Source organism: Euphorbia lathyris, chromosome 5 (assembly GCF_963576675.1).
Source record: "Euphorbia lathyris chromosome 5, ddEupLath1.1, whole genome shotgun sequence".
Taxonomy (NCBI): Eukaryota; Viridiplantae; Streptophyta; class Magnoliopsida; order Malpighiales; family Euphorbiaceae; genus Euphorbia; species Euphorbia lathyris.
Window position 1 is genome coordinate 14,362,800 of NC_088914.1, and position 12,308 is coordinate 14,375,107.

At 33.9% G+C, this 12,308-nt stretch overlaps 1 protein-coding gene across 1 annotated transcript; it reads left to right on the plus strand.

Annotated features, from left to right (window-relative positions):
* The first annotated feature begins 210 nt into the window (after positions 1-210).
* Positions 211-4,240, plus strand: LOC136230455 (probable pectate lyase 18). Its single transcript, XM_066019519.1, has 4 exons — positions 211-368; positions 1,336-2,076; positions 3,147-3,285; positions 3,378-4,240. Exons 1-4 carry the CDS (start codon positions 256-258, stop codon positions 3,597-3,599), a joined length of 1,215 nt encoding a protein of 404 aa, XP_065875591.1. The 5' UTR covers positions 211-255; the 3' UTR covers positions 3,600-4,240.
* Positions 4,241-12,308: the final 8,068 nt, after the last annotated feature.

A 12,308-nucleotide genomic window follows, 5' to 3' on the forward strand; every position in this document is an offset into this window, starting at 1 on the left:
AAATTTGTGGTAGTTAAGTGCAAAATCAAGAAGTGGGGGACAAAAAGGGAACTTCACCTTTAACTGTCCAAACTAACTGATAGGGACCATTTTAGAAAGAAAAAAAAAACAATAGACATAACATTTATTGCAAAATAGAAACAAACAATTTTTTATTAATTTTAAACTACATGTTCTGTTTTGAATTCCCTTTATAAAGCCATATCACTCCTCTCTGTTTTCACAAATTATTCAATTTCATCCTCCTCTTTCTCAATGGCATTTCAACATATATTTCTCACATTCTCATTTCTTCTTCTCCAAGCTCTATCCTTCATTTCCTCTTCTCCTGTCCAAAATCCTGAATTGGTAGCAGAACAAGTACACAAGTAAGCACATTATATATTCTTAATTACTTCATTTCTTTTAGTATTATATCCGATTAATCAATTCGAATATATAAAAACCGCGCTATGTTGGGTTTTGCGGTTTATCCACATCAATTGTGAAAGGAGTGAGCGTCTAGTCAATAAGTATGAGAGAGCGAGAAATCCATCTTTATGCTAGCTTTTGAGGGAAGAAGATCCACTGTCACCAAACATTAGTATCAGAGCCCGTGTTTCCAACATTTTCACCTTATTAGAAAGTTAGTTGTTGTCAGGATCCAAGATTCACTGTGAGAGAATACCTATCGTGATTTATAAGTACTAAATTGACATATTTCTAACCTTTTTATATATATACATAAAAATATTAAGAGTTAATTTCAAATAATATTCTATAGTTTCATGTTTTTGCAGATTGTGACCTGTGGGTTTTTTTGTTACAAACTAAACCTGTTCTTTGCAAAATTTTCATTTTTTTTTACTTTGTCAAATTTAACCGATAACGACCTCAAAATGAAAATTTTCAACAATTAAAGTGGTTTAGTATCATATTTACATTTTTAATTATTTAAAATCATTATTTTTAAATTTTTCTCTCTTTAAACGTTAACTTTAATTCTCTCAGCCCATAGAACTCGAGATAACATCCAAATATACCCTGTCACTATCGGTGAATTCTGAATCTGATACTGATCTCAACCTTACCTTAAGAGAGAAACCTCATACTTTGAGCTAGCTTTTGAGGTGAGAAGGCCGAATAGCACCCAACAGGCTCGGTTTCTCGTTAAAACCCCAAATAGCACCCAATAGGCTCGGTTTCTCATTAAAAACCGAATAGCTTTTGAGGTGAAAAGGCCGAATAGCACCCAACAGGCTCGGTTTCTGATTAAAAGCTCTTCCCTCTCAAAAGAAACAAACTTTATGCTTCATTTTATCATATCTAATGTGGGTTTTTAATTATGGGGATCAGGAGCATCAACACCACAAGGAGGAAACTGGGTTTCCTCTCCTGTGGAAGTGGAAACCCAATAGACGACTGCTGGAGATGTGATCCAAATTGGGAAAAAAACAGGCAAAGATTAGCAGACTGTGCAATCGGTTTCGGAAAACACGCCATAGGAGGCCGCGACGGCAAAATCTACGTCGTCACAGACTCCCAAAACGACGATCCAGTAACCCCAAAACCAGGAACATTAAGACACGCAGTAATCCAAGAAGAACCACTATGGATAATCTTCGAACGAGACATGGTAATAACCTTAAAAGAAGAGCTAATAATGAACTCATTCAAGACAATAGATGGAAGAGGAGCAAGTGTCCATATAGCAGAAGGACCATGTATAACAATACAGTATGTGACAAATGTTATAATACATGGTATAAATATACATGATTGTAAGAGTGGAGGGAATGCTTATGTGAGGGACTCCCCAGGGCACTATGGGTGGAGAACAATATCAGATGGTGATGGGATATCTATTTTTGGTGGAAGTCATGTTTGGATTGATCATTGTTCATTGGCTAATTGTAATGATGGGTTGATTGATGCAATTCATGGCTCAACTGCTATAACTATATCTAATAATTATATGACTCATCATAATAAGGTTATGTTGTTGGGTCATAGTGATACTTTTCTTCAGGATAAGAATATGCAGGTTACTATTGCTTTCAACCATTTTGGGGAAGGACTTGTTCAAAGAATGCCAAGGTACTTTTTCTAAAAAATTTACTTTTTGTTTAGGTTTATATATGAATTTCCTATGTTTCGTCGTATAATTTGATTGGTGTTTGAATTTCGAAGATATCTTATTAGCCTTTCAAACTTGCGTTAATAAGATTTGAACAGTCAATAAGATGTTTTAAGTTTAATGTCTAGTAAGATATCTCTAGAGTTTAAAGATCTAATTGTGTATTTGGTGTAAGTTTATAGATTTTTTATTGGTCTAAGTTTAGTGGCTAATAAGATGTTTAGTGGATCTAATTGTATATTTGGTGTAAGTTTAGTGGGTAATAAGATGTTTTAGTAAGTTTAGTGGTTAATAATGCATTGTTTACTCCTTAATTTTTATTCTATTCAACAGTTTAGTCCGTCAAATATTTGAATTATCAAACAGTTTAGTCTTTTATAGAGGAACAAAACTGTAAAACATAAGTTAAGAACGAAACAATATATTATTAAAATACAAGGATTAAACAGTGTGTTGGGTAAAAATATAAGGACTAATAAATTATTTATCCTATATTTTGCTATGAAGTTATATAAATAGGAGCGGAGGAATAGGGGGTCACGAAGGGTTCGTTGACCCCTCGATTATGTAGAGAAAAAAAATAGAATCACTGTTGGAAATTTTGGCGTTAAATAGATAATTTCTATCGTAATTTTACTCTATTTAGTATCAATGACAGAATTTACAATTATCATTATTATTATTTCATACTTAAGTTAAAAATGATTTATTTTGATAAATCAAAATATTTAATTTAAAATTTGGAGTTGAATATTGTTAACTAGTAATATTTTATATTCGTTACTTATTTATCAAATAATTATATCATTTAATATTTTTAACATTTACAATACTCTACACTTGAAATTCAAAATTATTTCAGTACTTGATTTTCAGTTTTATTAAACAATCAAAACAATTTTGTGATTCTTAATATATTTTTTGTTTTTTAGTACTTTTAAATATTTTGTTCTGGGTCCGTGACTGGGTAATTGCTTAAATTTTTATACTTTTATAGTAATTAATTACTTGAACTTTGTACTAATTGCAGATGCAGACATGGGTATTTTCATGTGGTGAACAATGATTATTCACATTGGGAAATGTATGCAATAGGTGGAAGTGCTAATCCTACTATTAATAGCCAAGGCAACAGATTTCTTGCTCCTAATGATAGATTTAACAAAGAGGTAACTAATTAATCACACAATTAATACTAATTAATTACTTATTCATTAATTAATCATCAACTTAATTAATTAATTAAACATGTTTTAATCAGGTGACTAAACATGAGGAAGCAGGAGAGGATGAATGGAAGAACTGGAATTGGAGATCAGAAGGTGATTTGCTACTAAATGGTGCCTTTTTCACCAAATCTGGTGCAGCTGCTTCTTCTAGCTATGCTAAGGCTTCAAGCTTGGGTGCTAGACCTTCTTCTTTGGTCAATTCTATCACCGCCGCAGCCGGTGCACTTCTTTGCAAGAAGGGTTCCCGTTGCTGATCATCCCGGTACGCGGCCTTGCTTAGAAGCCCGACAAAAACCACAATGGTTCGGGATCATACTAATTCTACATCATTCAGATTGTGACACGATATCACAATTTGAATGGTCCAGAACCAGTTGGTCCCGACTCACTGTAAAAAAAAATAAAGATAAAGTGTATATCTGGCTGTTCAACTTGACTTGTAGAATTAATTTGATTTAAAATCAATTTTAGGTATCATTTCTTTAAGTTAGCATTTGGGATCAAATTAGTCTAAAATAACACGTGTCAGTATCAGAAATTGACATGTGGCCTTTTTAAACTAATTTGAACGAAAAATGTCTAACTTGTGAACTGAATTGATACCGAAAATTTATTTTGAAGTAAAATAATCCTGCGAGTTAAGTTTAGTAACGAGGTTGACATTTGGTGAATTGTAAATACTACTAGTAATTTTATTTTACTTTTGACATTGGTGGTTAAAATGGTTACATCCATCATCATAGAAGGGATTTATGGATGGTTATAAATGTTTATGTGTGAAAAATTAATGAAAGCACATTTCATATGTTATATTGGGATAAACTTTGTGTAAAATTTATTACTATGATGAGGCAATAATTTATTGGAGAAATTAAATGTAAGTTATGTACTAGTAGATGAATTTATGTCACATGGTGAGAAATTGCATTAAAATGAATTTATGTCAAAAGGATTGGTTATATTGAAACTAACAAAAGTTTGTTACTGACAAAATTGTAATGGCATCAAAATTATTATTTTGTTTTAAGAAAGTAATTAAATTTTATTTATTTCAATAAAATTGTTGAATTTTTATTTTTATTTTAATAACGGCATCTCAGTAGAATAGTGAACGTGATAACTACGTGATTATTATGCAAAATGACATTATATTGATGACGTCGTGATCATCCTATTTCTTGAATAAAAAGCCGCGTAAAGACTAAAGTCGAGCTCATAATTAGGACGATAGCCCAAACCCAACCACAAAAGACTTAATCACAGCTGACCAAAGCCCACCGCCAAACACGCAAGGTCCGAGTCCAATCATAAAGAGACATTGTTTACGTAACATATTATTTAGTCCCTCTATTTTTAAAAACGCATTCTAAGGTCCCTATCATTTGTCATTATTAATATTTTGGTAATACTATCTTTTTTTTTAGATTTTTAACTATTCTATTAAACATGCAGATAGAAAACAACAGAATAATAGTCATTTTGTATCGCGTTATAGCTATTCTGAAAGCTATTGTTTAGTTTAAAATCTAAAAAAAACAAAAGGACCAAAGAGTTAACGGTGACAAAAGATAGAGACGTTTTAATATGTTTTTTAAATAGGATGACTAAATAGTGTGTTATGTAAAAATGTGAGGACTAATAAATTATTTACCATAAAAATATGACAATTATACAACTTTATTTTTTAAACCAATAATTTCTTAATGAGATGGTATATACATCTCATTTTTCATTTGGTCAAGTCTGTTTCATCTGGTTTATCATATTCTTGAACTAGAGACCCCCTAAATGGGAAAAGATAGGTGGGCGTCTAGTCCGGCTCTTTTTGGAGTTGCCTATTATGTTACTAATACAGTTACAAATAACTTTTCAAAATATGAACAACTAAGTATGTCACATTGACACTTTTACAAACAACTTACCATTTTCTTTGTTAAAGTGTAAGGCTAAAGAGCCCAAAAAAAAATACTCTATAAGCCTCCATGAAGGTCAACACGCTCGTGAAAATCCAGCGGATATTTTCCTGCGAAATTCGTTATCCAATCAGCTGTCTAATTATCTTCTCGACAGGTATGGACGAAACGAATGTTCCAATTACGTTGTTTAAATAAGAGGTAATGGAATAAGATCCAAGTATATGAATAATGTTCATTGCTCTCCCTTATCATATAGGATAGAAGGACTTGGGAATAAGTTCTATAACAACTTTATCAATAATCTTACTTGGAAGCGTTAAAGCTAAATTTTGGCTCCGTTTGTTTTACCTATTATTTGCTGTTACGGTTTGCTGTTTGTTATTACGGTTTGTTGTTTGTTATTGCTGCTTGCTGTTACGGTTTGCTGTTTGCTGTTGGAAAATGCTGCTTTTCCAAAAAGCAGAGATTCTCAGCTTTTGTAAAATGATGTTTTTTAGGTGTAAAAAGCAAACAGGAGATCACTAACCAAACACCTAATGCTGATTTTCAAGTGTAAAAGGCAAGCAGGAATGTCACTAACCAAACACTTAAAACTCTCCATTTCGAACTGAAAAGGCAAACAGAAGCACGAAAATGAGGACCCAAACACCCCATTTATCAATTCATATATTAAGAATAAACTGCATTTTTCTAAAAATAGATCCCTTTAGAATTTCTAGTTTCCATTAATTTCCGACAATTCAGTTTTCCATAAATGACATAGTGTATTCAATTGAAGGAAAACAAAGAGTCAAAAATTAGTAGATTTTTTCATGTAAATTGAATGTCCTTCCATACCATACCATGCCCTGTTTTCATTTTCACAGCTCTCAAAAAGATACGAAAAACATATGATATGATATGATAGAAATATAGGCTCACAAACTTAAACCACTTATTCACTCACATGGCTTATCCTAGTCCTATAATTAAGGCTACATTTAATTCACCCAATACATAAAAAAAAAAAAAAAAATCAGAATCATTCTAAGAAGTTCAATAACTAAGGGGGTGTTTGTTTGCTCCTTTTCATGCTCCTTTTTGCCTTTTCATTTCAAAAGGGAGAGTTTTAAGTGTTTGGTTAGTAATCTCCTGTTTGCCTTTTACATCTGAAAAGCAGTATTGGGTGTTTGGTTAGGGATCTCCTGTTTGCCTTTTACACCTGAAAAGCATCCTTTTACAAAAGCAGAGAATCTCTGCTTTTTTGAAAAGCAGCCTTTTCAAACAGCAAACAGCAAACCGTAACAGCAACAGCAAACCGTAACAGCAAACAGCAAACCATAACAGTAACATCAAACAGCAGGTAAAACAAACGGACCCTAAGTAATATTTAATTATATTAATAAGATACACTCTTAATCCTAATCTTGTCTAAATTAGGACTCATGATTCACAAAGAGGATTAAGGAATTCCAATTTGGTTTGGGCATCTTATTAACTGTTTAAATCACATCCGCCATTTAGAAATCGACATTTGTCCTCAAAAGAAATTAGGGCGCAAACCTCATACTGACTACCAGATTTTCCCCTGATGCCCTATAAATAAAATGTGACACCCTGGACGTATTATCATACTACTTGAAAATGGAAAATTCTTCAACACGGGCTCCAGAGCAACAAATGAGCCCTCTACTAGAGACTTAGCCTTCTTATCAATGCTAGGATTCGACCTCTTAGTCTCAACATGTGGTTCCTTCAAAGTCTCACCTCATCATCTTTTGTCTTTGAAGCCTCTACTCGTAGACCATTGGAAGAATGGGGGGTCATCATCGAATCAAATTGCCTAGACCAGACTTTTCTATGTACCTTTTGAAGGAGGAGAAATGAACTTATGGTCTTAATTTGAAGAGAAGGTTGCTTAGATATGATAGGAGTAAATCCCTATGTCATCTCACGTTAGGTCGTGAATTGGGGCACCAGATGGTACTATAAGTGGCTAAGGGCCCACATGCATCTCAGATTCTACTCATTTTTCCTTCCGAAGATCAACTCCCTCTGAAGAATCCTCATTCGGAACCTGGACGATTCTATACACATGAGAATGATATTGAGACTGTACCTCAGCAATATGAATCCCTTTGGCCAAAATGAGAGAGCATTCGGCGGTAGCAATGGACTTTTCTGCCTCAAGAAAAACAGTGGACGTTTCAAGGTTGGCTTCCTGCCTTAAAGCCTCCAACATTCGGTGCACTGGCCAAAGCAGTGGCTTGCCTCTGTCTTACTATGTTACGAGCGTGAGCACTCATATTACAAATCATTCTTGCACCAAAGAATAAAAAAGAAAGCAAAGTAAAAAGAGATCACCTTTAAGAATTTCTTCGTAACAAACTTCTCTGGCCAAATAGAAAGCTCCTTTTTCGTCTTTCACAACATAAATACACCCTTCATTGACCATCTCTAACATATCCATCCAGCTCTAGAAGCTTAGAAAGGCCAAGATCTCCTTCAGTGATTGCTCTTCAGTCAAAGTTAAGACATGTGACTTCTTCTAGTTCTCATTTTCAACTAGATTCGGATTCTAGTTGGTCTTAAAGGGAGAGCCCTCCATGTATGGGCTATCAGGAGAATCCTTCTTCGGTTCCATCCAGAACCACTTTTGTTTGAAGTTTTTTTGTTGTATACCTTGTCGGATAGGAGGGTAGACCTCCAATTTCCTATGGTTCGGTTCCTTATGGTCTACAAGAAGATATCATCCCCTTTTCACCTTGTGGGTTTCCAGAATGGATGAAAAACATCCTCATTCAGTATCAAACCTAAATCCGCACAAAACTTGTTTAAAACTAGCAATTTAAGCCAATCATTAGGCGACAATTAGCAAGGGCATACGCCATTTTTATCCATGACATCAACAATAGGACCTATGAAGGGGAATCTCATGCCATAAAGCAGCAATTGAACGTAAAACTTTGATGAAGTCATCCTTGTTGTTGTTATATCCATCGTCAATATGTTGGCCAGGATAGGGCAGGTGCATCTCCATCTGGATAAGTTTCGGATAATCTCACGCCAAAACCACCAGTTGGGATATTGTCACAGTGGAGCCCTAGGCCCAAGCCTTAGGGTTTTGCTTCTTCTCTACCACCACTTTTTTTTCCTTACCAAAGTCATTTGAATCTAATTTTTGGGAGCCATTGGATTGGATTCGCTAGAAGAAGATGGATCATCGTTAACGAGTCAGAGTTCTTCCACAAAACTTCCATATAACGAAGGAGAAAAATAAGGAAGTAGTAAAATTTCCAGATTTTTTTAAAGAAGTGAAGAATCGAGAGTCAAGAAAAGGAAAATGCATCGCATTGATGTCCCTTTTATAGAATTTGCAAGACGGTGAAATGACGTCTTCAATAAAGGATCTATGGTGATGACGCTCTTTAGGACTCGTAGATTTTTTCTGTCTCTTTACCTCTAGGTTAAGCATCTAGGGGTATGCGTTGCACATCTTATGGAATTAAGTAACAGTATAAATAATGCCTACAAAAGGGGACTTCACACCTCATAAGGATGACATCACTCTGAGGCAAAATGATGTGCGTCTCACCTATTGAGAAGGGGAAAATATCAACTGCAACACAGTGAACACCATGTCATATCAATAGGGACGTTTGGATGATTAGCATCTACAAAATGTCGAACCCTTTCAAAAAGTTGCAACAACGCCTCACAAGTCATACGACCACTGAAACTCCAAAGAGCTTTAAGAATCGAAGAGGGGATATCTAACATCACACAAATATTTTATGAATACACATGCCCCCATCTCGAGCTAACAAGGACGCATGAAGTAAGCAGGACGTTCACATCAGACTATATTGGAATAAATAACCTTCAAGACGCATGGACCAATGAGATATACCCTAAATCATCTCATGATTAGGACATCTGATTCACGCTGAGGGTTAAGAAATTATAATTTGAGTATATTACTAACTGTCTAAATCACATCCACCATTCAGGAGTCGACAAGTGTTCTACAAGGAAGTTAAGACGTACATCTCATACCGACTACCGGATTTTCTCCTGGCACTCCATAAATAGAAGTAACACCACAGTCAAAATACACACACCTATTGCAATATATTCTCAATTGATTTGTGCTCTCATCCTAAACTCTATTAACTTAATTATCATAGTAAATATTTGATCAACGCTTCCAACTTTTTTTCTAGCTTACATCAAGATTCATCGGAGTATTACCATTCAAATTCGTTTTTATTAAACAACTTAGTATAAAGGTATCCGAAATCCAAATTAACAAATTTAAGTGTGGATATCTCCAAATAAAAATTAAAGATGTCATAAGATGTATCATAGGTGTATATTTATGTATTTAAATCTCGATGGATAAGTAGGGTATGCATGAATTTTGCAAGATAAGAAAAGGGGCATGTTGAAGCTCTATAATCTATTTCTTTTATGTTAGTATATATACATTCAATCATTAATTAATTAAAGGCTTGATACATCAAAAGTCCATTGAACTTGTCCAAAATATTTAATTAGCCATCTGAACTTATATGATGTCTTATTAGCCCCTAAACTTGCTTATTATTAAGTCCCTAAATCTATAAAAACGTCATAAAAATGTATAAAACAAAAAATTAATTTGTTTTAAAGACTTAGAATTACGAACTATGTCTTTATTTTTGAAGTTTTGAGTTTTTTTAAAAGATTTAACATATTGCAATGTATATCACTTTAAACAAGTTCAATGGGCAATTGAATCACTCTAAGCAAGTTCAATGGGTCAATAGGCCACTTTAAACAAATTCAGGTAACCAATAGGTTATTTTAAATAAGTGTAGGGGGCTAATGAGACAATATATAGCCAATCAAACATTTTAGACAAGTTCAGGGGCTTTTGATGTATTAAGCCATAATTAAATATACATATTAAACTCCTGATTAATAAAATAATTAACAAAATCAGTTAAAATTATGACTCATTTTATTTACATTTAAATTGCAAGTAAGACATATTTAGACTCCCATAATAACCAAAGGATCTTTTTTATTTAACCCTGTCCTGTTATAAATAGATAGATTGGGAAATTTATTTAAAATGAGATATCTCCAAGGACCAAATTGCATAAAAAGAAAAAGCTATTCCAACCATTGAAATGAAAAATAATTCATGTAATACGAAGTGACAACACCACTTTCTCTTCATTGTCCCAAAATGAAAGACTTGAACTTACTATCAATGTCCACAAAAGGAACAAACTGCGGGACCTCAAGGTTCTTCCCAATAGATACATCCTACCATCTTCTTAATTATACATTTATTAGCCATCAACCTAAAAAAGAGGGCAGTTTGTTATTAAGGGTGTTAATGACTCCTATAACTCCTAAACTATTTGAGTATTTGAGCTTTGGTTATGCTAAAGCTTGGTTTAAGTGGACTCGGTTGAGTTTGAAATTAATGAGCTAACTTCGAACTTCCTTGATCTTAGTTTCAAAGTTCATGAATAAACTCGATTTTTTTAACTACTATAATTTTTTTTTTTAATTTAAATAGTTCAAAAATTGTGAATTCAAAATTCCAAATACAAACACTAATCAGTTCTGCCTTCTCAAATTCTCTCTGTACTTTACCATCAACACCAATATCGTTCTTACTCAATCAGAACTCAAATTCTCTCTGTACTTTACCATCCACACCAGTAACACTAATCAATATCGTTCTTACTCAACCACGCTGATGCGGACATCTCCAACATGAAGACAATAAGTGGGTGAAAGAATTACACACGCCGTGCGCCAACAGCCACACACTGGCATGTGTGTGAAGAGCACACATTGTGTTGGCATGAAGGAATGCCCCTAGAACTTTGAGTGCAATTCACTCGCACCACTGCCCACACGTCGAATGAACTCCGAAAAAAAGAGGGTTAGGCACTGAGAAAGGTCACACGTCGTGTGGCACCCCCACAACTTTTAAGAGCTATTCCGAACATTGAGACAAGACTGTTAGCTTTACTGTTTTTCCTATACAAATCTCCTTTCTTTGTAACCAATCAAATATTTTCAGCATAAAGTTCAAATTTTGTATTTGCGATTAACTCTTTCAAACTAGGTTTGAAAAGAACTTTTTACGTTGGTTTACGATCAAAACCAATACGTTCAACATGGTTGAACATATCCATATCGCAACAAAACCATCTAGGATCCTGTTTATCTTCTTCAACAACCCTTGGAGGTCGACAATGACAAATACTTATTTTCAATTTTTTTTTTTTGAACTTTTAAACTATAAAACTTCCATCTTTATTTTCATTTATCTTTATTTCCATTCAAATTTAGCTCCGACACATTAACAAGCCAAGTCTAAGGGCCCGTTTGGCTAGAGATTCTCTTTTTTTTTGGTAAAAAGCTAATTTTCAGCTCTAAAAAACAAACAGGAGACGTCTAACCAAACACCTAAAACTCTGCCTTTTAAAGTAAAGACAAACAGGAGGTAAAAAGTAGGTAACCAAACACCCTCTAAGCCCACCTAACCTCAGTTTCAGTAGAACTTGTTAGAACCCCTAATTATCTCTTCTTCCTCAACTTCAGCTAAGCTCCAATAATAATAGGTGACTAATTGAAATTGTGCGAGTACCTTTACCATAAAAATTAAATCTGCATACAAAAATTCAATAGAATAAATTAAAACGGCATACACAAATTCAATAGAATTCTCTGAAAATCAGCCTTCCCAGCCCCTAAGATGCGTCCTCTGCTAAACTAAACAATAAATAGAAATAAAAGGGTACCACAACCAAAATTTTTTAAATATTGAAAAAATAGTAGTGTCCTAAATAATAGACCACCTGCCTTCCACAAGTATCTCACACCATAAAAACATTGCAATATTCTGCTGAAATTTTCTTTGGTCCTTAATTCATACGAGTCCTTTGCATTTATCAGGTATTGCTGAAATTTTCTTTGGTCCTTAATTCATACGAGTCCTTTGCATTTATCAGGTATTTCAGTTTTCAAATGCGTAAATTCTCAATCCATATGAAACACGAG

Excerpts from the sequence above, each read along its gene's own strand:
- LOC136230455 (XM_066019519.1), top strand. The coding sequence starts at position 256 with ATGGCATTTCAACATATATTTCTCACATTCTCATTTCTTCTTCTCCAA. Across the intron at positions 369-1,335 it reads GTAGCAGAACAAGTACACAA|GAGCATCAACACCACAAGGA; the intron begins GTAAGCACATTA and ends TATGGGGATCAG. Across the intron at positions 3,286-3,377 it reads ATGATAGATTTAACAAAGAG|GTGACTAAACATGAGGAAGC; the intron begins GTAACTAATTAA and ends TGTTTTAATCAG.